At 35.6% G+C, this 27,046-nt stretch overlaps 4 protein-coding genes across 5 annotated transcripts in view; 2 read left to right on the top strand and 2 right to left on the bottom strand.

The window, feature by feature from the left end:
- The window catches only part of dyl (transmembrane protein dusky-like), a 37,217-nt gene extending 34,241 nt beyond the window's left edge, over positions 1-2,976 (top strand). Inside the window, exon 4 of the mRNA XM_073086438.1 lies at positions 930-2,976. Coding sequence (XP_072942539.1) covers positions 930-2,633 — 1,704 coding nt within the window. The 3' untranslated portion in view covers positions 2,634-2,976. The remainder of the gene's footprint in view (positions 1-929) is intronic.
- msl-2 (male-specific lethal 2) overlaps positions 1-27,046 on the bottom strand; it is a 120,546-nt gene that overhangs the window by 89,481 nt on the left and 4,019 nt on the right. The gene's annotated exons all lie outside the window — the stretch shown is intronic.
- Positions 17,828-22,054, bottom strand: LOC140748885 (uncharacterized). Of its 2 annotated transcripts, XM_073081778.1 has the most exons (7): positions 21,720-22,054; positions 20,764-20,831; positions 20,676-20,721; positions 20,069-20,191; positions 19,451-19,636; positions 18,780-18,983; positions 17,828-18,153 (listed from the first exon to the last, which is right to left on the bottom strand). In XM_073081778.1, the coding sequence occupies exons 1-7, from the start codon at positions 21,903-21,905 to the stop codon at positions 18,001-18,003; spliced, it is 966 nt and encodes a 321-aa protein (XP_072937879.1). In that variant the 5' UTR covers positions 21,906-22,054; the 3' UTR covers positions 17,828-18,000. The 2 variants fall into 2 exon arrangements, with proteins under 2 accessions (XP_072937879.1, XP_072937868.1); XM_073081767.1 differs by having other exon boundaries at positions 20,676-20,831.
- On the top strand, positions 23,212-24,056 carry LOC140752306 (mitochondrial cardiolipin hydrolase-like). The gene has a single exon (XM_073086553.1). The coding sequence runs from the start codon at positions 23,342-23,344 to the stop codon at positions 23,963-23,965; it is 624 nt and encodes a 207-aa protein (XP_072942654.1). The 5' UTR covers positions 23,212-23,341; the 3' UTR covers positions 23,966-24,056.

The following is a 27,046-nucleotide window of genomic DNA, read 5'->3' as shown; positions in this document are numbered from 1 at the left end:
CTTATCAAAATAAAATTACCAAAAAACGGTGCATAAACATAATGATATTATTTCATAATTATATTTCTGTCAATTAAAAACTCATACTCCAATAGCAGTCTATTTAGCAGTACTCGTAGTTGAATCATAAATTGAACCATTTACGTAACTCACCTGAGCTGGGGAGAAAAATACAGAAGCGGCGAAACGGCGTGAAAGCAGCGTTGGAACATCTTAGGCGGTATGATTCTGCTGATTAATATTATAATTGGTCGCGCGCGCTATCCATCAGTGTAGAAAGTCGGAAACTCGCTCGGGATGCCGGCGCGCCGCACGCGCTCGCGTGGCGACAAGTAGAGTGAGACGCGCCGAGGAATGTGCTGCTCTGCGACCAACCATGCATTTACGACCATAGTATTGCAGGCAAAGCAGCAGTCGCTTATTAATTAAATTAATTAAAGGCATAATAAACGGTTCGCGTAGGTAACCTCGCAACCCATCCACAGAGTACTGTAATAAACTCCGAATAAAAATTAATACGATTTTGACAGAGTACGTGATTATACTGAAAATGTATATAATTTTAACAAAATTAGTTATAGTAGTCGCTTATTTTACCCATTTTTTTATAATATAGAAGTAGCAGACGAGCATACAGTCCACCTGATGGTAAGTGGCTACTGCCGCCAATGCACATCTGTAATCAACCCCAGATAGGATTAGATATTCCTACCTGAGGTCGGCCACAGATGCGCCTGTACCCCTGAGGACTAAGCTGGAACGCCTCGGAAAAGTCTGTCTCCCTTACCACACCCTTCAAAAGAAATGACTTAGACTTCATTTAAATTGTCTGAAAATTGTATCGATATTGAAATTTTAAGTGTAATTAGCATCCAAACAGATCTGACACATGTATTGCAAATAACAAATTGTTGTTTCTCTGTTTCCAGGAAGCAACATGCGAGCCACCTGTAGATTCTGCATCACTGCCGCTGGAGCACCGAGCAGGGGCTGGCTACGGGCCGCCCCTACCCGCCGCACACACAGATGACCCCTGGCCTTTAGCAACACCAGATAGCCCTAAAATAAAACATCTTCAAGTACAGTGCGAAAAAACGCACATGCGAGTCAACATTGAGTTTGATCGACCGTTTTACGGCATGATATTCTCCAAAGGATTCTACAGTGACCCTCACTGTATGCATTTGAAGCCCGGCACTGGTCATCTTAGCGCTACTTTCGAAATATTCTTAAACAGCTGTGGAATGTCCAGTTCTGCTAATCATAATGTTGCCACTTACGGAAGTCCCACCCCTAGTGGTTCATACGTCGAGAATACGATTATTGTCCAATATGATCCGTATGTGCAAGAAGTATGGGATCAAGCAAGAAAACTTAGATGTACCTGGTACGACTTTTACGAAAAAGCAGTAACCTTTAGACCATTCCAAGTAGACATGTTGCATGCGGTCACGGCTAACTTTCTCGGCGACAACCTGCAGTGCTGGATGCAAATTCAAGTCGGAAAAGGTCCTTGGGCATCAGAAGTCTCTGGAATAGTAAAGATTGGCCAGACGATGACGATGGTACTAGCTATTAAAGATGATGAAAACAAATTCGATATGCTTGTTAGAAACTGTGTAGCCCATGACGGGAAACGAGCACCGATACAACTTGTCGATCAGTACGGTTGCGTTGTGAGGCCTAAGATTATGAGCAAATTCCAAAAGATAAAGAATTTCGGTCCATCAGCTTCCGTAGTATCTTTTGCTTATTTCCAGGCGTTCAAGTTCCCCGATTCGATGAACGTACATTTCCAGTGCGTAATTCAAGTTTGCAGATACAACTGCCCTGAACCAAAATGTGGTGGTCTTACCGCTGATTATGGAGTTCCTTTATTGGGCGGTAACTCGTTAAGCGCAGGAGAATATGGTTTACCTAACTCTCCTCATGGTGAATATGGTCCACCGCCACCGGGTCCACACTCTGAATATGGAGTCCCGCCCGCGTTCCCGGACCCTCGTCACCCAGCTGATTCTGCAGGAGCATTTTCAGAGAAGCGTGACGATGCAGTACCTCCTCCCACACAAGTATCTTCGACATCACACGCCCCGAGCCCCACATCGCCAGCACCGTCCAGAGATGATGATGAAGTCAATTTACCTCCACCACCACCCCCTGGTCGCCGAGGCGTCTACAACACTGTAAAGAGGAAAGACGAAGGTCACGGTAACTTAGCGACGTTAGGTGGACGGCCCAGATCCGTAGAAGACTTACCAGAACGATTAGTCGGAATAAGACGAAGACGTGAAACATCTACACCTACACGAATTTACAAACGCGATGCGCAAGAAATGACAGACGTGAATACGAGTCGAATTATACAGGTTGTTGCGCCGGGAGATGTCAACTTTGCTCTAAACAACGCTGCTTCCAACGAAACCGTCGTAATTCAGTCACCAGCGACCGATCCAGAAACGATATGCATGTCGGTGCCGTCGTTCGTCGCGGGATTGGTGATGTTGTTGCTAGTGTTGGTAGTCGCTTCTCTAGTGGCCGCGTTTCTTTTCGTGCGTGTCCGAGCGCTTGATAGGAAGGGTGCTCACAGCGCCACCGCCTATTTCGAAACGGATTACGTGAAGCATACGAACTAACGGCAAATACAAAGCGGTGCGAATGTGACGCGTGGACGTTCCATAAACTCTTCTCGGATCCAAAGAGCGTGCGCGCTTCGGCCCCGGCCGGGCGGCGGCTGCTGCCGCGGTCGCGATCGAAGCCCGGTCAAGTGTGTTATTTATTAAGTTATTTAATTGAGTGTGATGTATATGTTCGACTGCTTTTTTGTAAATTATTTTATTCGTGTGAACCACTCCCAGTACTGCCCTATTTAGTCGATATGTCTGTTGTAATTTTGTAAAGAGTCGTAAGTAAGGAAGTAGTCCTTAAGTTGTATACCAATAAAATGTGTCGTGTGAGAATTAAATGAGGTTATTTAAATTCTTTCCTTTTATTACCCACAGCTACATGATTGACCAACGGCTTTTAAAAATTTGACGAAGAAAACTGTTTTCTTTTGTATGTTGTAAGTCACTTGGAAATCATTATATAGCTAACATAATAGCTAGCTATTCTGAACCTGTGTATATAAATAAGATAGACGTAATTGCCAGCGGTATTATATATATATAATCCTGTAAGGAATGGCATGCGTTCTCCATGTTGCCGTCTAGGAGCGACTTTGTTGTCTATGGCGGGTTTTCTCAACTCCCCCCCGAGGCAAAGGGAAAAATATGAGATGCCATAGATTCAAGATGGCGGCCGATTTAAAATTTTTAACTTTTTTATTTATTGACTTTATGCTGATGTTTGTTTCTTTTTCGAATAATATTCAGGTGGGTGTTACGATGAAATTGGAAAAAAATGAAAAACCAAGATGGCCGCCGAGATATTTGAGTTTGAAATTTTTCAATTTTAGAGGTGTTTTTGGGAGGTCGTATCTCTTGGGATTTTTAATATTTTGTTGCCATTTTTTTTTAATTTTCTCGGATATATCCTCAATTTTGCCAAATCGGATTTATTTTTTTTTTTCAACAAGATGGCGGGTCGTCTGTTAGGCGATTTGTAAAATGTATGAAAAAAACAGATTTTTTGAAGTAAAATATTCGGAGGTTGGCAACGTTTGAGCGATTTGCTTTGTTCGGGGCGGTCATGGGGCTCGGTCCGAGGTGTTGCCAGGTTTGAGTTTTTTTCTCCCCACTCTTACAATTTTTCAAACTTTTCATTCAAAAATATGAAAAGTAGAAGGAGAAATATTTTTGATGAAAATTTTTCACTGGAGTATTTTTTTTGGCTGTCGTAATGACATTTGACCATTTTCGTCGATGTCGACTGGCAACACTGGCCGCAGGATTTTTTTTTCAGTTTTACGAAAAATCGACTTCCTCGACCTGAAGGAGTGGTGGGGGGTGGGTTTGATGTATGAGTGGAATTTTTTATTTGCCTCCGTGTCTATGGGAAAAATCTGAAACTTTCAAAATTCAAGATGGCGGCCGAGCTGGATTGGGCAACTTTTTTTTTTATTTTGCACCTATCCAAGATCGGTATCGTTTCCGGCTAACTTGAGGGCGACTGATACGATGAAATTAGAAAAAGTTGAAAAAACAAGATGGCCGCCGAGATACTTGAGTTTGAAATTTTTCATTTTTCGAGGTGTGTTTGCGGGGTGGCACTGATGTGTTTTTTTTAAGATTTTTTTTATTTTTTTCGTTTTTTTTCTCGGATATATGCTCAATTTTACCAAATCGGATTTATTTATTTTTTTAACCAGATGGCGGATCGTTGGTCAGGCAATTTGTAAAATGTATGAAAAAACGCATTTTTTGAATTGAAATATTTTGAGGTTGGCAACATTTCAGCGAATCGCCTTGTATGGAGCGGTTGTGGAGCGTGACTTGAAGTGTTGCCAGGTTTAGGATTTTTTTTCTTCGTTCATACTTTTTTTGGAACTTTCCATTCAAAAATGTAAAAAGTAGAAGGAGAAACTTTTTTAATGAAAATATTTTACATGGGTATTTGTCGGGGGGGTCGTAATGACATTTGACTATTTTCATCCAAATTAACTGGCAACACTGGGAGCTAGAATTTTTTTTTCACTTTTTTGACATTTCGAGTAGCCCAGCCTAAACTATTGGTGGGGGATAGTAATAATGTATGAGATATTTTTTCGGTATATTATGTTGGTTATGGGAAAAATGGGAAACATACAAAATTCAGGATGGCGGCCCTCCTGCGATTTTCAACTTTTTTTTTATTCTGCGCGCCTACCTGAGATTGGTATCATTTTCGGCTAATTGTGGGACGACTGTTACGATAAAATTAGAAAAAATTGGAAAAACAAGATGGCCGCCGAGATATTTGAGTTTGAAATCTTTCATTTTTCGAGGTGTGTTTGTGGGGCCGTAGCGCGATGGTTTTATTAATATTTTTTCGACATTTTTATTTTATTGGCCGGAGTGTATCCTCAATTTTGTCATATGGCAGTGTCATATTTTTTTAACCAGATGGCGGACCTTGTATCAGCCATTTTGTAAAATGTACGAAAAAATGAATTTTTCGAAGTGAAATATTTTGAGGTTGGCAACATTTGAGCGAGTCGCTTTGTATTGGGCGGTCATGGAGCTCGGCTCGAAGTGTTGCCAGGTAAAGATTTTTTTTTCATGCTTCATACATTTTTTGAAACTTTTCATTCAAAAATGTGAAAAGTAGAAGGAGAAATATTTTTAATTAAATTTTTTCACAGAACTATTTTTTATGGGTGCCGTAATGACATTTGACCATTTTCATCTTAATCAACTGGCAACACTGGGATACAGATTTTTTTTTCACGATTTTCACTTTTTGAGTACGTGGGCGGAAATCGTAGACAGAGCATATAAGTAATGTATGGGCGATATTTTTTATCTGAAATGGACCCTATGTAAAAAATCGAAAATCCAATGTTGCCATATACAAAAAAAATGTTTTCATACAAATGCATTTTCTACAGGATTATCGAAGATTTCAAGCTGTTGCCACCATTTGACGTCATTTTTTTGTATGAGGCGCTTAATGGCACTTATAGACTGTACCAATGTGTAAAAAAATATTTCAGTGTTGCCATACAAAAAATAATAATTTTCATACATGTGCATTTTTGTATGTCACATTTCAAGCTGTTGTAAATTTTTGACAACGTTATAATGTATTACGCGTTTGTATGTACTAATAGACTGCACATTTTGGTAAAAAAATATTTTAGTGTTGCCATACAAAAAATATTAATTTTCATACATATGTATTTTTGTATGTAATATTTCAAGCTGTTATCTTGTATTGGTAACATTAGAATGTATGAGGCGTTTGTACGTACTAATATTGTGCACATTTTGATTAAAAAATATTTTAGTGTTGCCATACAAAAAATAATAATTTTCATACATTTGTATTTTTGTATGTGGTGTTTCGGGCTGTTGTCTCCCTTTAAAGACCACCACCACCATGCCCAACATCACTAAACGTCAGTTTTCTGTATGAGGCGTTTAATGGTACTTATAGACTGTGTAAATTGGTGGAAAAATATTTCAGTGTTGCCATATAAAAAATAATAATTTTCATACAAATGCATTTTTGTATGTCATATTTCAAGCGGTTGTTTCCTTTTGATGTCATTTTAATATATGAGGCGTTTGTAGATACTAATATTGTGCACATTTTGATTAAAAAATATCTTAGTGTTGCCATACAAAAAATAATAATGTTTATACATATGTATTTTTGTATGTGGTGTTTCGTGCTGTTGTCTCCCTTTAAAGACCACCACCACCATGCCCATCATCACTAAATGTCAGTTTTCTGTATGAGGGGTTTAATGGTACTTATAGACTGTATAAATTGGTGAGAAAATATTTCAGTGTTGCCATATCAAACACAATAATTTTCATACAAGTGCATTTTTGTAAGCCATATTTCAAGCTGTTGTTTCCTTCTGAGGTCATTCCAATGTATGAAGCGTTTGTTGATATTAACAGTTAAGACATTTGGGTAAAAAATATTTCAGTGTTCTCATACAAAAAATAATAATTTTCATACATATGCATTTTTGTATGTAATATTTCAAGCTTTTGTGTACTTTTGGCAACCTTATAATGTATGACGCGATTGTAGGTACTAATAGACTTCACATTTAGGTAACAAGATATTTAAGTGTTGCCATACAAAAAATAATAATCTTCATACATATGTACTTTTGTATGTAATATTTGAAGCGGTTGTTTCCTTCTGGTGTCATTCCAATGTATGAGGCGTTTGTAGATACTAACAGTTTTAATATTTGGGTAAAAGAACATTTCAGTGTTCCCATACAAAAAATAACAATTTTCATACATATGCATTTTTGTATGTAATATTTCAAGCTGTTGTATATTTTTGACTGCCTTATAATGTATGACGCGATTGTAGGTACTAATAGACTTCACATTTTCTTGAAAAAATATTTTAGTGTTGCCATACAAAAAGTAATAATGTTCATACATATGCATTTTTGTATGTAATATTTCAAGCTGTTGTATATTTTTGACTGCCTTATAATGTATGACGCAATTGTAGGCACTAATAGACTTCACATTTTCTTGAAAAAATATTTTAGTGTTGCCATACAAAAAATAATAATTTTCATACATTTGTATTTTTGGATGTAAACTTTGAGGCTGTTGTTTCCCTTTAATGACCGGCACCATTTGATGTTTTTTTTCTGTATGAGGCGTTTAATGGTACATATATACTGTACAAATTTGTGGAAAAATATTTCAGTGTTGCCATACAAAAAATAAAAAAAAATACACATGCATTTTTGTATGTAATATTTCAAGCTGCTGTCTCCTTCTGACGTCATTCCAATTAATGAGGTGTTTGTCGATTTTAACAGTTTGAATATTATGGTGAAAAATTATATCAGTGTTGTCATACAAAAGTTCATATGCATGTATTTTTGTATGTAATATTTCAAACTTGTATTCTTTTGATATCATTACAAAGTATGAGATGTTTGTAGGTATTAATAGTCTTAACATTTTGTTGAAAAAATATATCAATATTGTCAAACAAAAAAATATTTTTTCATAAATATGCATTTTTGTATGCAATGTTTCAGGCTCTTCTCTCACTTTAATGACCGCCACCACGATGGCCGGCACCATTTTATATTTTTTCTTAGTATTTATTGTAAGGTCACATTTATTATTACCTTACTGCGTTAGTTCGACATTATAAAAATAAATTAAATTAAAATTAGTTTAAAACCTTTCACTCGAAAAATAATGCTGGCCACATATTTAATTGGCTGTAACGCTGTACTCGTGATTTAAAAAAAAACAAAAGGGTATTATGGCGGGAAACGGCAGATGTCAAGGACGATGTTTGTAGAGGTCTTGGAATTAAATAAAAAAAACTTAAAAAAAAAGCTTGATTCAAGCCTTTCATTGGAGACACCCCCAACAATTTAGCCAGTGGGATCGCCTGCGTAAAACTGCGTAAGTTAATTTATCGAATATATTTAAATACAACAAATTAAGAATCGATACAAATGTTGGTTGGTACAGATTGTCTTAAGACGTATTTAGGGATCTGGTCTAAAACTAAAACACTTTAAAATCTTACTTTATTTTTTATTGCAGGTAATGAAAATGTAATTCTTTAACGTTTTAAATATAATTGAAATGACTTAAGAAAAAAATCGTACATTATAACGGGATCTTAAAAAACTGAGATCGTAATTTTAAAGAATTTTCACTTAAACGTTATAATTAAACTTTTCTGGTTTTTTCAACGCCTCAACTCAGCTCACAAAACCTTTCATCTCATTATTGATTAATTTGTCTGTTTCGTTATCACTCTTCTTTTACATCAACATCTTCCTCGTCCGTTACTTCTAAACAATATTTTTAATTTAGTACAAGGCTTTATCAGTCCTTCTGATGGTAAGTGGCTACTGTCTGGACTGCATGTTCGTCTGCTACTCCTATATTACATAAAAAGGTACCTGTTATACTTCCCTCAAGATACACCTTTTTTTGTTCACAAGATGAGAAACCTTCAAAAGGTACCCTATGCCGTGGGAAGGACACGGGGTTATGTGGGATTCTTACCGCACTAAAACCCCTCCCGGTAGTTGTCCTCGGCGCTGCGTAGAGGACTTCGGGATTTCCAAAGGAACACAACCGTCCTCTTAGCGCATTGCCCCGTCGGGCTCCGCCGAAGTGAGTATGACGCTCACCAGTCTATCTGGTGCATCTACCATCTGCACGATGGTATGCGACCACACATACCTGTCGTTACCCGGGCGGTTCGAGCTCTCACTTTTCCCACCCGCAACCCGAAAGCCCCTTTTAGTCGCCTCTTAAGTCAGGCAGAGGATACCGTAACCCTATTCTGGTCCCGGAACTACAGGGACAGATGGGCGTTATGTACACCCGCGGCGAATCCTCCTCCGAGCTGAACGCTCCCTAGCTCGCTCGGCCTCTTCATCATGCTATATCTTGGAGCGATCCAACAATGGCGCTGGAGACAGGTCCGGTCCCACTTTTAACACGGGGATCCGCCGCTGAGACTCCCACAGTGGGCAGTACTGCAGCGTGTGCTATGCGGAATCCTCGTAGTGCCCGCAATGATGGCACTGGGCCGTCATCTCCCTCTATCCTGTTTAGATACTCACCGAAACGGCCACATCCGGTGAGTATCCGGGTCAACCGGTATGTTGCATGACCTTTCGCGAAGAGCCAAGCCCGAAAGTTCAGTACGATAGCATTGACCAACCGTTGGCGTATGTTACGTAGTCCCAATAGCCGATCTTGCTAGCAATCTCCAGATACACCTATACAGGATGAATTTTTCAAATAGGCCTTCAGGGCCAAATCCGAAACTATAAGGAATAGCGAAAAATGTTGAAAGGAGTTACGAGGCCGATTTTGATAAAAACTAAAACTGCATCATTAGTTTCTTAAAATATTTTCTTCCTATTATATTATTCCTTTATATTATTTCACTATCTGATAGTGTCTCTTATAAGGATCAAATTCTGAGAAGTAATAAGTCATAACATTGAAGAATTTGTTGGTTAATCAACTAATTCTTCGATGTTATGACCGTAACATACGGCTTAGTATAACTAATAGGTTGGCAACTAAGTTCCCGCCGTTTTTAGGATTTATATTTTCAATAAAAATAGATAATTTATTAATTAGTATTTTTTTCTTTTTCATTGTTTACTACTTCGGTTTAACGTTACATATGATTTTCTATATCTCTTTGTTAAGTAATCACTAGGATTTTACTTGAAAAAGTCATACTCCCAAATTGTCACTTTTACATTTGCATTAAGCGAAACTCCGCGCTGAGCAAGTTGAAAATCTATTATAATGGTCCTAAAGATAACTGTAACTAAGTCAAACATAAAAATATAAATTCTAGAAGAACAAAACGTCCGCTTCTGAATGATTTGAAATATTAGACCAAAAACATTGTTAATACGCGAGATGTTTAAATTAATGAATGGCGGGAACTTAACTACCAAATTAATTAGAAAAACTATGTATATTCTTAAAATTTACGCTTTTCCTTTATCATTTATCATTTCTTCCCAGAATTTGGTATTCCAGAATTCTCAGAATTGAATTTGACGTGAAGGTCAAAAACCAGTCTAGATTTTTACAGGTTATAAATATTCGAAGGTCCGATATAATAACGAAAGTCGAATAGGTAAAGTAAATCCTTTAGGTATAAGAAAAACAGTGGTTGTGGATATCCAATAACATTAAAACTTTTAATTTTTAAAACAATAATTTTTGAGGTTTTCACCAGACTTATATATTAGCATCTGGAACCAGCAGCTGAACGTAAATTCAAAATAACGAAAACGTTTGAGGAGACAAATAACATTACGTAGCAGTCACCCATCCATGTACTGACCACAAATTTAACCTACTCACCCCTGTTAATATACAATTATTTTCAACTTAATAAAAGTTATTTGTGCTTGTGATATTCAATATCAAATTCCTTAATCCTGATGATACAGGGATACGACCTGTCTATTCGGCCATTTAGTGCTCACTTTTTTACACTTCACAATATGGAAGTAACGGACGAGCATGCAGTCCACATGATGGTAAGTGGCTACTGCCGCCTATGGACGTCTGTAATCAACCTCAGATAGGATTATATATTCCTACCTGGAGTCGGCCACACGTGCGCCGCTACCCCTGAGGACTAAGCTGGAACGTCTCGGAAACGTATGTCTCCCTTGCCTACACCCCTCAAACCAGAACACAGCAGCGCTTAACACTGCTGTTATGAGGCAGAAATAGGTGTGGCGGTGGTGCCGCCGGAGTCTTACCACAAAATGTTCTGTCACTATATTTGAATCATGATAAAAAAATAATCTTTTACTTTTGTAACATTAGTACAGAAAAAGATAGTAGGTATGTAGAATTTGTTAGGTTAGGTTAGGTTAGAACATAAAAAAAATATAAAACAAGTAATTTAATTAAAAAATCAAAAACCCGACTGCACTAAAAAGGCTATTTTATCCTCGTAGTGCTCATTTATGCTATAGGTATAAAGAACCTTTGAGTAAAATTCCAGCACTCTAAAGTTCAGCGGTTTCCTTTGCGTAGAACTCTGGCACAGCAACACTACTCATTTAGTCAGATTGTACTGTCATAATGTACGTATTATTGATTTCCTTTATTACCTTTTGATTTCCTTTATTTTGATACACTACTCGATAGGTTTGGTTAACTTTTTTTAACACGTGTTACTATTTCGCGAAAAATTCACCATTTATAAAATATATAACTTCAGTAATTCAAAGTTCCAGACATTATTTTACCTCTTTATGGGTAGAATTTCATTATTTTTATCCAGCAAGCCAGATACAAAATTTGATAGTGTTCGCTTCAAAATTGACGGTTGTTCAAATGAACTTTCAACCCCTATTTTACCCTCTACGGGGTTGATTTTTAGGGAGGGGATAAATGGGTATGTCCTTGTTCCTATCCAGGAAGTCAAATCCTAAATTTTATAGTAGTTGCTTCAAAATTAAAGGATTTCAAAAAAACTGACATCGCCTATTTTACCCTCTTAGGGGTAGAATTTTCAAAAGGCCTTTCTTAGTACTTATTTACGCTACGTAGAGAACCTATGTAGGTGGCGATACCTAAGTAGGTGAGGACATGTTGGCGGTATCACTTGATATGGCCAACATGTTCCCCTCAGAGAAGATTGTCGGGGACTACTTATTTAGGTGTATGGTCGAATACCCTGGCCAAGACCGATGGTGTCGGCGGGAAATATCTTGCGGAGTTCCACAGAGTTTGATGCTGGGTCCTCTCTTGTGGAATATCGGCTAAAATTGAGTGCTACAAAGAGCTCCCCTTCCCTAATGATTGCCTGTAGCGGAAATCTTGGGGATGCTTTCCTGCGCGTCACCGCCAGCATGGTAGTCATAGTGGGCCGCATACGGCAGTTGTGTTTAAATCTTGAAAAATCTGAGGCTATGCTTCATGCTGATCATGGCGATGCTTCATGGCCCTCGAAAGGCGCCGCTCCAGGATGCTCATATCGTCGTCTCCGGAGTTCGTATCGACGTGAGGCCATTGCGGACGTATCTGAGATTCATTCTGAATAGCCGGTAAAATGTTGGACCCCGCTTTGGATGGATCCCTCAGCGCCTAAGATCGGCGGCGACCTTGGGTAGATTTTCATGTGAGGCAGCCTACGTGATGGCGGGAAGTTTGCCCTGGGATTTGGGAGCGAAGACTTTTGCGTCGCTACGTTAGCGGCGCGAGGAAGCACACCGATACTGCCCGCCCGCCCATGCGACAGGTATTGGAGAGACACAGAGCTTAGCTGCGCCAATGGGTTACCGAGACGTGGAACTCAAGGTTGGTGCGTCCTAGCGCCGTCCTGAGGACTATTGACGCAATTCGTCAAATTGACGCAAAATTGACGCAATTCGCAATTAGGTCATTCAACACAAAAAAAATCTGATTCCAAATATGTATATAACGTATTTCCAGATTTTTTGGCGTAACAGCAATAACGCATTCCTGGGTCGATATGCACTATTTTATGTAATATTTCAAGTTGCTGTATATTTTTGAACGCCTTATAATGTATGACGCGTATTTACTAATAGACTACACATTTTGGTAAAAAAATATTTTAGTATTGCCATGCAAAAAATAACAAGTTTTATAAATAGGTATTTATGTATGTAATATTTCAAGCTATTGTCTCCTTATTATGATTTAAAATGTATGGCTTATAGACAAAAAAATCACAAAATTAACAAATTTTCAATAAATATATAGAAATAAAAATTGTAAAAAATCTTGCACGCAAAACTAAACAAGACATTTCCCCGCGAGCTGCTTGCAGCTCGCGCACCCACGCGATACCTAGTTATTATTATATAATCCTGAACTTACCACTGACTGACTGACATGCCGTTCTCCATGTTGCCGTCTAGGAGCGACTTTGTTGTCTATGGCGGGTTTTCTCCTCTCCCCCCCGAGGCAAAGGGAAAAATATGAGATGCCATAGATTCAAGATGGCGGCCGATTTAAAATTTTTAACTTTTTTATTTATTGACTTTACGCAGATGTTTGTTTCTTTTTCGAATAATATTCGGGTGGGCGTTACGATGAAATTGGAAAAAAATGAAAAACCAAGATGGCCGCCGAGATATTTGAGTTTGAAATTTTTCAATTTTCGAGGTGTTTTTGGGAGGTCGTATCTCTTGGGATTTTTAATATTTTGTTGCCATTTTTTTAAATTTTCTCGGATATATCCTCAATTTTGCCAAATCGGATTTATTTTTTTTTTCAACAAGATGGCGGGTCGTCTGTTAGGCGATTTGTAAAATGTACGAAAAAACGGATTTTTTGAAGTGAAATATTCGGAGGTTGGCAACGTTTGAGCTATTTGGTTTGTTCGGGGCGGTCGTGGGGCTCGGTCCGAAGTGTTGCCAGGTTTGAGTTTTTTTCTCCCCACTCTTACAATTTTTCAAACTTTTCATTCAAAAATATGAAAAGTAGAAGGAGAAATATTTTTGATGAACATTTTTCACAGGAATATTTTTTTTGGCTGTCGTAATGACATTTGACCATTTTCGTCGATGTCGACTGGCAACACTGGCCGCAGGAATTTTTTTTCAGTTTTACGAAAAATCGACTTCATCGACCTGTAGGAGTGGTGGGGGGTGGGTTTGATGTATGAGTGGAATTTTTTGTTTGCCTCCGTGTCTATGGGAAAAATCTGAAACTTTCAAAATTCAAGATGGCGGCCGAGCTGGATTGGGCAACTTTTTTTTTTATTTTGCACCTATCCAAGATCGGTATCGTTTCCGGCTAATTTGAGGGCGACTGATACGATGAAATTAGAAAAAGTTGAAAAAACAAGATGGCCGCCGAGATACTTGAGTTTGAAATTTTTCATTTTTCGAGGTGTGTTCGCGGGGTGTCACTGATGTGTTTTTTTAAATATTTTTTTGATTTTTTTAGTTTTTTTTCTCGGATATATGCTCAATTTTACCAAATCGGATTTATTTATTTTTTTAACCAGATGGCGGATCGTTCGTCAGGCAATTTGTAAAATGTATGAAAAATCGCATTTTTTGAAGTGAAATATTTTGAGGTTGGCAACATTTCAGCGAATCGCCTTGTATGGGGCGGTTGTGGAGTGTGTCTTGAAGTGTTGCCAGGTTTAGGATTTTTTTTCTTCGTTCATACTTTTTTTGGAACTTTCCATTCAAAAATGTAAAAAGTAGAAGGAGAAACATTTTTAATGAAAATATTTTACATGGGTATTTGTCAGGGGGGTCGTAATGACATTTGACCATTTTCATCCAAATTAACTGGCAACACTGGGAGCTAGATTTTTTTTTTCACTTTTTTGACATTTCGAGTAGCCCAGCCTAAACTATTGGTGGGGGGTAGTAATAATGTATGAAGTATTTTTTCGGTATATTATGGTGGTTATAGGAAAAATGGGAAACATACAAAATTCAAAATGGCGGCCCTCCTGCGATTTTCAACTTTTTTTTTATTCTGCGCGCCTACCTGAGATTGGTGTCATTTTCGGCTAATTGTGGGACGACTGTTACGATAAAATTAGAAAAAATTGGAAAAACAAGATGGCCGCCGAGATATTTGAGTTTGAAATCTTTCATTTTTCGAGGTGTGATTGTGGGGTCGTAGCGCGGTGGTTTTATTAATATTTTTTCGATATTTTTGATTTATTGGCCGGATTGTATCCTCAATTTTATCATATGGCAATATTTTTTTTTTAAATCAGATGGCGCACCTTGTGTCAGCCATTTTGTAAAATGTACGAAAAAATGCATTTTTCGAAGTGAAATATTTTGAGGTTGGCAACATTTGAGCGAGTCGCTTTGTATCGGGCGGACATGGAGCTCGGCTCGAAGTGTCGCCAGGTAAAGTTTTTTTTTTCATCGTTCATACATTTTTTGGAACTTTTCATTCAAAAATGTAAAAAGTAGAAGGAGAAATATTTTTAATGAAATTTCTTCACAGGACAATTTTTTTTGGGCGCCGTAATGACATTTGACCATTTTCATCTTAATTAACTGGCAACACTGGGATACAGAATTTTTTTTCGCGATTTTCACTTTTTGAGTACTTGGGCGGAAACCGTAGACAGAGCATATAAGTAATGTATGGGAGATATTTTTTATTTCAAATGGACCCTATGTAAAAAATCGAAAATCCAATGTTGCCATATACAAAAAAAATGTTTTCATACAAATGCATTTTCTACAGGATTATCGAAGATTTCAAGCTGTTGCCGCCATTTGACGTCATTTTTTTGTATGAGGCGCTTAATGGCACCTATAGACTGTACCAATGTGTAAAAAAATATTTCAGTATTGCCATACAAAAAATAATAATTTTCATACATATGTATTTTCTATTAAATATTTCAAGCTGTTGTATATTTTGACAACATTAAAATGTACGATGCGTTTGTAGGTATCAATAGATTTCACATTGTGGTAAAAAAAGAATCAGTGGTGCCGTACACAAAATAATATTTTTTATACGCATGCATCTTTGTATGTAATATTTAAAACTGTTGTCTCCTTTTGAAGTTATTACCTAATACGTGGCGTTGTTAGCTACTAACAGTTTGAACCCTACGTCAGTAGGATAATATATCTATGGTTTGAACATTTAGGTGAAAATATATTTCAGTGCTGCCATACAAAAAATCGGTTACAGGGTTTATAAGTATATATTTCGGAATTAATTTATGAGTCGTTTAAAAATGTATATGATTTAATCTTAATGAGCTAACTTATTGGTATGTTGAGAAAGCAATAACTGGTTTGAAATTTTTTTATGACTTGAGTTTTGGAGTATTCTATTTATTTGAGTTTAATTGGTTGTATGTGTTAAATTGTTTGTGGCTTAAGTTACCTATATGAATTTTACCCGTGATTATTCTTTTTGGAGTGTAGCCCTACCATGTACATAGCAGGAAGGGGCGTAAGATGTTAGATTCTCTTCTTACGTATTTATTAACAGTATTTATTACGTTACGTATTTATTAACAGACACAGACACAGATTTTGTGGATGTAGTATGTAGTCAAGTAAAGGATACAAAATGTATTAATCTTCAACATTTTTGTGACTTTAAAAGAGGGGTAAAATATAAGATTTACTAAAGAAGGGCCATAATCTATTAGGTATATTTGGATATTTTCAAAGGAAGGACAGGATAAATATGATATACGATTTACAAAAGAAGGATATAATGTAAGAGGTATATTTTCTGCACTGCTCTGCTCCTTTTGATTGTAGCGTGATGAAAAGTATACTATAACCAGCTCAGGAGTATGAAAAATAATTGTATCAAGTTTCGTTAAAATCCGTCCAGTAGTTTTTTTTTCTATAACGGTTATATAGACAGACAGACAAAAAATTTAATGATTGCATTCTTGACATCAGTATCGATCCCTAAATACCCCCTGATAGGTATTTTGGAAATATATTTCTTGTACAGAATTGACCTCTCTACAGATTTATTATAAGTATAGAATTAATATAGATAATATAATATATAGAAATAATGTATGACGCGTTTGTATGTACTAATAGACTACACATTTTGGTAAAAAAATATTTTAGTGTTGTCATACAAGAAATAACAATTTTTATAAATAGTTGTTTTTGTATGTAATATTTCAAGCTTTTGTCTCCTTATTATGTCTTTAAAATGTATGGCTTATAGACAAAAAAATCACGATCATTCTTGGTATTTTGCAAATATTAACTCATATCTTTTCCAAACAGCCCCAAACAGAATGAATAAAACTTCAATATAGGGGAAAGAATGTAAAAAAATTTTGCACGCAAAACTAAAGAAGACAACCGTTTCGCGAGCTGCTTTAGCAGCGAGCGCACACAAGCGATATCTAGTATATACATATAAAGATGAAAACATATTATCCAAACCAGAGTTTTGAGCAGATGTAGTGCCCATGTAGTGATCTTATTATACACATATTCAGAAAATTCTCACCTACGTTAGAAGTGAATGTGAAAAGCATTAGCATCGCATAATTAATACACCGAAGAACGCACGCAAGTAAAAAAGTCATAATATCTCTCACGGATCTGTTCAAATGGTTCACTTATCTAGTTAATCGTAATACTTTAGTCAGTAGAATCTTCTATTATTGCCTGCCTATATGCCTATATGATTATTTAGTAATTGGTCTCTAAAATAATTATGATAGTTATTTAAAAAACTTGAATACGATATTGACTGAAAGTGGCTATTGTTGATCAGTTTCCCAAAAACTACCATCTTATAAATCATACACAGGTATGTATTATCGACTATGTAATCATACATATACATGTATTGTATAATGTATATCGTATGTATGTAGTTAGGTGGCTCTTGTAGCAGACACGAAAGTTTCATTTTAATAAAGTATACAATGTACGACGCGTTATGCTTGACGTGATGTAGCAGCTTGTAGCGTATCGCTACGAAAACTGTAGCTTGGTAACTTTAAAGATCTTTTATATCATTTATGACATACATTTTTTATTTCTATCTTTTAATGCATCTCCCATAAACGATACGTAATTTTTAATAGTAATTACTTACATAATTTTAATCAAATAACCATGGTTACATATTTAGACATATTTTTATTATAATATTACGTGGGCCATGCAATCCCGTCTTTAATATTCACATAAAGTAATCTGATTTAAATAAAAGGCTTAGTTTATTTAAAATCTTTTTATTCAAAATAATAGCCTAAAACTTAAAACAAATATAGGTAATTGTAATACTTCTATCAGAAACAAGATGTAATTCGTGGTGTTAATATAAAATATGAACACCGAAAGTAAAGTAAGCGTTCCTTCAAAAATAAAATAATTCGAATTCATCTCCATGGTTTCTTCTGTGGAACTGTGGTCCGTACATCGTTTGGAGATGGCAATAGATTCATAACTGAAGAGTATGGGCTGAGCGCTGGGCTCCTGAATAAAACTTGTAATCTTTTGTCATTTTTCTCGGCTATGATATCGATGAGATCCTGTACATATATGAAAAGTTATAAAAATATGTTTTCTAGATTACACGAACCTAGATAGACTAGGCTAGACTAGCATCTTGATTATAAGATGGCTCTTACTTTAATAAGTTCAGAGGAGTCCAATTAAAAAGAGCTTTTTTTGTTTATAATCTAGGAAAGCTGAAGAGAACGAAAATTCTATAATACAATAGCCGTTGCTCTAGAGTAATTTAACAAAAAATACTATTCGCACTCTAATAAAGTCAGATAATAAAGGCAGTGTTTTTATTTTCCAAATAAGTACCTAACCAAATAAGTAACACCTAATTCTGCCTAATAACAGCAGTGTTAGGCGCTGCGGTGTTCTGGTTTGAAGGGTGTGGTAAGGGAGACATACTTTTCCGAGGCGTTCCAGCTTAGTCCTCAGGTAGCGGTGCATCTGTAGCCGACCTCTCGTAGGAATATCTAATCCTATCTGGGGTTGATTACAGGTGTCCATGGGCGGCAGTAGCCACGTACCATCAGGTGCACTGCATGCTCGTCTGCTACTCCTATATTATATATAAAAATTTACCTATTACCCTAGTACCTACATAAAGTAACTATGAAAGAAAAAACATAATTATGGTTTTTCATTACGAACTTACATTTGGAAACAGCGGTGGCATTTTATTTTGCGCATTCTGTTTTTCCTCTTTTTGTATTGGAAATAGTGTTGTAGTGCCATCACGACGGTTGAATCCTTTTAAACATGATTTAGGTGTCCGGTTCATTTTTGGTTCAGCTGTCGGCAGCTGCTCTGTTTGGGTGAATTTATTTTTCATCTTGGGCTTTGGCACGGATTGAATAAACTATAAAAATTATAAGATATAATTTACAGTAGAAATATACAAACAAGAGAAAGAATAAATAAAAATAAATAAGAATAAATAAACGTAGGTATATATGCTTATATATATAATAATATGATGGATCAATTGAGCGTAATTCTGACCTGAAAAGGATCTTTACATAAGTAAATATCTCAAAGGTGTGTTCTATATAAACGAAGCAAAAATATAGTCTTATATATAAAATTCGCGTGTCACAGTGTTAGTTACCGAACTCCTCCAAAACGGCTTTTCCGATTTTCACCAAACTTTATATCCATATTCAGTAGGTCTGAGAACCGGCTACTATCTGTTTTTCATACCCCGAAGTGATAAGGGTTGTTCACCCTTATTTTTTTTATAAGGCATATAATAAAAAAATAAGGGATATAATATATGGCAACACAACGTTTGCCGGGTCAGCTAGTTATACATATAAATATACATACACAGTTTTTATCCAAAATACGTGTTTTATTTCTTGTTTCTTGAACTTTTGTTGAAGGGTTTTTCGGTGGTAAGTTAAATATGGGCGGCGCGGTACGTTGAGCTTCGCTGGCGTGCTTACGAGTATTATGTCTCCGGCGCCTACGCGATTTCGGCTCTGGATTTTCTTTACAATTATACCATCGACTCTGCAATTTAATATTTATTTCTCTAAAAAATACTAGTCATAGAATTTGCGTTACTTGTAGTATTCATATAAAACGCAAATGTAGGCGAGTATTTTTTAAAGATAAAAGTAACAAACGAACACACAGCCTTCCTGATGGCTAGTGGCCGCTGCTGCCCAGAGTCATCTGTCCCCAGCCGTAGATAAGATTAGATTCCTACGTGAGATCGACCTCAGATACGTTGCTAACATTGAGGACTAAATTGGAATAACTGATGTAGAATGTGTCCTAAGGGAGACATACTTATTTGAGGTAATTGAGGTTGTTATTGTTGTAAGCCACATCTTTCAAGCCGGAACACAGCAACAATGGATGTTATAAGGAAGACATAAACGTGACTGTGGTGTCTTCGAAGTCGAACGACAAAGGGTGCTACGACCCTCCAAATTTAACCTGCGTTAAAGGAGCCGTTCCCAGCGGCGGCGGGGGCGCTCGCGGCCTGCGACACGGCGCTTTCGATGCTGTTGGCTGCGTTGAACAGCAACCGACAGAGGTCGCACTCCGACGCAGATGACGCTGTCAAGTTTGGTAGCTTTAATATGCTATCACAATTCATTGATATACTACGATAAGTATTTTATGTTTAAAATTTCTAATCTCATTAAAGTACTTAACTCATTTCGGTTTTTATATCTAGGTACTGTACCCCCATAAACATATTCTATTACCTACTTCCCATTATTGTACTTGCTTCTAATTATTATATTTAAACTTTATAATATGGGATATTTTCTTTACACTTTGTAGCAACAAAGTCTTGTAGACGTCTACTGTAAAATTTTTGTTAAAATAAATTCAGCCTTCACAAATTAACACACAAAAAGAGTTAAATAAGAAAAACAAATTATCGAGTTTAAGAAAACCTTAACAACTAAGAATAGTTTCTTAATAACTACCTAAGAATAGTTTCTTAGTTCTTCGCTATTCGTTTGGAAAGCATGTAAACGAAAGAAATTCATAAAAAATATGCATAATAAGACGTCAGAGCTAAAGCTCGTACATCGGGAGCAGCACCTGGGTCGAGGTGTGAGCAGTGCGACGCGGCGGGCGCGCTGCCGCGGCCGCCCGCCGCGCCCGCGCCCGCGCCGTGCACGTGCACCTTTATGTTGTTGCGCACCAGGTACGGCTTGATCTCCTCGAACCACACGTCACATAACTGAAATAAAAATGTATGTGCCTACTATAGGTGCCTACTTATAAACGCACATAAAGGGTTATACTTCTGTGTAGTAATTGATGGGTATTTTTGATGAATTAAAACAATTTTTTACTAAACGAAAGGCCAACAGACTACGCTGGCATCCATTAAATAATGTTATATAACGGCTTGCATTTCCGTATGTAGCTATGTTAAACGCGTCTAAACTAGGAAGAAATAGAAAATAGTTTGAATTGAGTGTAGAAATAAAAATGTGACGCAGTGAAATGCAACAGGACAAAATCGTCAACATTTTTTGGAATTAATTAATGAAAGACGACTACACGAATTAATCACTAACTTAGCAATAACACTAGTAGCGTTTTTTAAATGTAGCTGCTACGCGCGCTACTCGTAAGAGGTATCAGGAGAAGTAGCAATTATTGTGCTTATAGTGAGTGACTACTGACTTACAGAGTACTTTATGTAGTGCCTTATATAGAATATATTGGTAAGGTTGGTTACGTAGTGACTCGAGCAGTAGTTCACAACATCATTTAGGTACATAGAAAATAGTGATTGAAAACTTACATGTGTGTAATAGACCGGTTACTAAGACCTAAAGGACACATACGTAGGTATAATATACGACCTTATCAGGAGTATAACGGGCACAAATATTGTATTTGTATTGCCGTAGCACTCAAACTAAAACACAAAAGCGCAATCATTACTACTAAATAGTGTTGGTACAAATGCAGTCAAACTACCCTGAAGTTAGTTAGTTCCTGTTAAAATACAGCATCACCTACGCCAAGAGTCAAATAGGCCAAGAGGCGTTACATAAATAAGTAGGACATACCCGATAAAACTTAACATTTATGTAGGCAAGTTACTTATACTTACACTAACTAGAGCATTTTCCAAATCATATCGCATACTTTTAGGTACTTTATTATTTTTACTTTTACTTCGATTCCTACGTTTCTCGTTAGAATCCCCTGAAGCCTTGGTATGCGTCACGGGGGGTCGTACATTAGCTTCTCTAGCGAGTGACGGGTATATTTTACGTGTGTTTTGTTGCTGAGTCATTCTAATTCCTTAGTCAACAAATCATAAATATCATTAAACAATAAAAAACTGAAACACGATATAATAACAATTATAAAAACCGTAAAAGTAAAAAATTAAACAGTGAAATTAAATGTCAATATTTTGAAGTATAATAAGTACTATACCTATACTAATCTATGTATACATATCACAGAGTACCAATTATTAACCTCATGAACGTACTAAATACATACTGATTAAATTCTCTTTGGTGGATAGTGTATAACTCCGCCTATCATTTTTAAAGAAACGACATTTGTAAGTAAACGCGCGTTTATAAGTTTACATCGGGTAATACTGGCTAATACGGTACAGTGTTACCGCACTCTTACGTTTCTGTGGCCTTTTTTGACCACAGATAACACTAATAATAAAAATCAGTATTATTTAGCCATTAGAAATCTCTTCCAGTAAATTCATTTAAAAACCAATTAAGTATTAATAAGTACGTAAATGTGACTATAACAATGAAAATTTTAAGTATAATACACAGAACTCTTTGATTTCAGGCCACAGACAATGTGGGTACTGTGTTTCAGACAATCATTTCGACCATAGACAGTATAACAGTGTTTGTAGTAGCGATGCCAAACGATCGATAGTTACACTATCGATAGTTGACTTCGAAAATAGTATTGTACTCATGAAGTTATAGGTAAATATGGAGAACACACTTCGAATACCTACTTGAAGCAAAACCTATGTATCACCATCTCGCTCTCTGTGGGCAGACCCTCTCTGTCTAAGTAGGGTAACCTTTATTTATTTTGGCACATAGGGCCAATGTTGCCACATTACCGAATCCTTAAGAAATGGGATTATAATTCGTTGAATTGCCAACCCAGATATGCATACGTGACCTACGATTATGGGATTTTCAATTGAACTAATCATAGTTCAAGTATTTATTTAAAGGTAAATTATTTGACAGTGTTTAACTTCTGGTTAGGCTAGTGTGGTTACTAATTCTAAGAATTTTCTAGGAGATTTAAAGAAGAAGATAGCAATACTATAGTCCACACTAGAAAGAGAGGTCGGCCCACAGAAAGCGGGATGGAGATACGTAGGTATTTGCCTCAAGATTTTGTTCTAAGTCTGGCCTCCATATTTACCTATAACTTCATGATTGTACTCGATAGTGCAATACTGTCGATGGTATTGACAGCACAGCGACTATGAAACTTCAATACTGTATTGACATATTTTTACTATCAATAGTCTTGGTTGCATCGATACTGTCGATATTCTCACTATTGCCACACTATGGATAGTAGCATATCGAGCGGCATCACTAGTTTGTAGGTTTTCAACAACTACCCGCATTGAAAAACGGAGTCAAATACATCGCTGTTACGTTAGAAATATAAATAATATACTCTTCTTAAAATATTTAGTCAACATACATTTAGTACATCATGAATGTATTTAGTTGGAAATCTACTCTGTCTTCAGGAGGATCACACATAGCTGGATTGCCGGGAAAAATTAGGAACATGTTTTGTGGTACACAGCTTGATAGTACTTTGAATAAAGTTTTATTTTACGGTGCTGAAGACGAAGAACAAAGAAAACGAGTGGGCTTAGATAATCTTCTGTGCATATACTATGTTATAATACACGCTAGTAATTCCGTAGATATATGTGCACCGAGTTTATCTAGCGATACCATTGTCAAATCTCTTATCAACGTGAAACAGAGAAGACAGGCGAAAGTTAGAATAGCGATATATAACAGTGTTGATTACAGCCACCTGAGAACCTTCTCTAAATACGGGATCGAGGTGAAAAAGATTAGTTCGGACATTCAGTTGGAACATGAATTTGTGTTGATCAACGCTTCAATTTGTGCCGACGCTGTAGCCATTATAGGCTCCTTGGATTACGAAGTTACTCGTGTCAACTGCAAGAGAGACACCACTTTAATTACTTCAGAACTCGCCGTAGTCTCCACACTGAAGTGCGAATTTGATAGGCTTTGGAATTCAGTTCCTGAAATTATGAAAAATTTGTATGACGATAACAAATCAAAAAGTTCATAAACACCTGAAAAAGTTCAAGTTGTATTGTTAATGTATTATCGGTTAATTTCCTTGGCACAGTTTAAAATAAAAGTCGTTGAGTAACAAAAAATATCTTGATTTATTTATTCACCTAAATAAGACAATGACGGTAAAGCAAAGAATCCTTCTATTATTATTTTTCACAATACGAGGTAAGTATCCTATATAACTTTATTTGTACTCAAGTGCGATTTGTTAGCCTACGCAAAACATTTCACTTCAAACATTGGAAACAAACTATACACTTCAAATCATCAGTGATGCTATTATCACAGATACACTTGTAATAAACAAATTATTTTAGACAGTCATAAAAAGTGTCTCAAAAAAAATCATAGCCGAATAAGTATTAACTTAAGTAATTCAACAAGTAACATTCAGAATTCTTACGACATCCGAGATATCAATAAATCAGTCCCAAACGAAAGTTATCATGATTATAAATTACATTTCATTTTTCTATTCAATTATATAAAAATGGAAAGGTACCTATTAAGTTATAATAAGCTAATTTATTGGTAAATCTAGCAATTCTCTTAAACCATTTATAAGTACAGTTCATAAGTTAATTTCCGTAAATTTTTAGCTTATTTTTCGAAATGACTTTTGTCGGGCAAAAGTATGATACTGAGCACCATTACTTATTTTCTAAATGTTTCGTAGTAAATTGTAACAATTTATTAAAACGTGTGATGTCGAGACCGATATCTTTTACATAGTAAACACACAACATTGGCAAGATTTATTTTAAAAGATGAAGATAATATACTTATAATACAGTATAAACTCCATATAACAAAACCGATAGAACGAGTCAAACTAATAATATATATACAAAAGAATAAAAATATTTGAAGCATTTCTCCATTTTAAAATAACCGCCGAATATTGAAAGCAGTTTTATTATACCTCTATGATGAAAACTATATTGAAGGTTTTCTTAAACCGTAAGGGAAGACAATTAGATATAAGATAACCAAAGAAAGTACGCATAGTTTTTACACTTTACAACGCCAAAAAATGACATGACACATAATGGAATTTATATTAATCTGATATTTATCATTATTCAATAGCAAGATTCAAGGAATAATTTATGTAGATTGTAGTAAAGATTCAAGGAATAATGCTAAATATAAGATTAATATAAATTCCATTGTGTCGTGTCATTTTTTAATCTACATAGATTGTATATAGTAAATAGAAGTATTCCTTACTAGAATATAAATTCTGTTCTATATCATTTCCTGATTGGGCTTTTGTGGGAATAGCTTGATAATACTTAGTCTATTTATCATTCTTCTTCTCGCTCGCCTAACATTTTGGCTTAAGGAGTTTCTATAGTTACAAAATATTCGTTATAGAGAGTTTACACTATAAAATAGTGGCATTAAAACACGTTATTCAACAGTACATACAATGTCACAGTATTTGATCTTATTGGTACATGTTTTACTCAATGCAATAAGACAATTATTATTCATTTTATGCCATTGATTGGATATCACCATCGGTATAATAACAAAGATATATAGATAATGACTCAATAATCATACAATATGCCAACATTTCATTATTATTCGTTTCAATGATTGTAAGTAAAGTTCATTTGATAATAAATTATTTAAACTTCAAATTACACATTTTATATACAGATTCCTTATGCTCAAATCCTCATTAGGCGAATTATGTTGGTCCTGTAACCGTGTCAAGGTATTTTAAAACGATATTTTTAATACCTTACTATATAGATATTTTGCCTATCGTAAAAATAAATGGAAAATATTATTTTTTACTAGTGATTTTACTTATATAAACTATACCATTGACATTTAACTGAATTATTTATTATATTACAAAATATTAAATTATATCTACAAATTATTACTACATTTAAAAAGGTAAAATACTATATTCGATCTATAAAGTAAAACCAATAGTAAAACGATCAGTTAACAAGACAGTAAAACAAAGATACATAATATGCATTTACAGTTTCATTGAAAAACTTGGTGTCTGCTGTTAATTGCTATAATATACTATAAAAACTATATTTGGATGTCCGACAAATTTGATGCATACGACATATTTGATGTATATGCGCATATATCCATCAATACCACCATATTGTCTGGTCACTAACTAATAATAACTAACACTAACGGAAGTTGACAGCTTAATCACATAACATTATTTACAAAATAATCGAGGAATATACACCACTCAGTCATGTATTTACACCACATACGCAGGGTATTGAAATATTAAACAATTGCACATACAGGCTTAACCGCGAAAATAAATAACAATATTATATTTTAAATGAATTATTTTTGAATCTTACAATCTACAATAGTCCAAAATCTGTAACTCAAAAGTAAAGATGAGACATCTTGCAAACATGAACTACAAAGTTAAAATATTAAAATAATAATCGCATTCCGGTTCTTATATATAATCATTTACATACTGTGGTACGTACATTTATTGTTGTTGCTTTACCAAGGTCTTAATAATTGTAAGAAACTGAATCCATAATAATATTATCATTGTTTGCACATTACTACTAATAAAAATAATAGATAGCGTCAGTTGAAAGGAAAACGTTAATCATCTTATTTCTGCTATTGTGTAGAATATCATTTACTTTAATAAAATTAAATTTAACTGCATCATAAGTTAATAAACTTATACTGGAAAATGTTGCTATTAATTTCATTCATTATTCTTACTCACTTTGAAGATATGCAGATTTGTAATTAAGTTACGAAATATATTCAATAAAAACATTGATAATGATATAAATAATATGTGCTTTTCAAATCATAGAAAACCAATTCACACGTGACTAGCGACACCACTTTTCTAATGGAGAATTAAAATGAAACGTAAGGGTGCACTGCTGACTATGTGTGTACACTGGTCCAATCAATAACCCATTACTGTCCCACTACTGGGCACGGGTCTCCTCTCATAATGAAAAGGATTAGGCCATAGTCCACCGCGCTGGCCAAGTGCATATTGGTAGACTTCACATACCTTTGATATATTTTTTTATAA

Source organism: Epargyreus clarus, unplaced genomic scaffold, assembly GCF_041222505.1.
Source record: "Epargyreus clarus isolate Ecla_fem2 unplaced genomic scaffold, WU_Ecla_fem_2.2 ptg000003l, whole genome shotgun sequence".
NCBI lineage: Eukaryota > Metazoa > Arthropoda > Insecta > Lepidoptera > Hesperiidae > Epargyreus > Epargyreus clarus.
The sequence above is the reverse complement of the archived record's forward strand: the minus strand, read 5'-3'. Positions and strand labels throughout refer to the sequence as shown.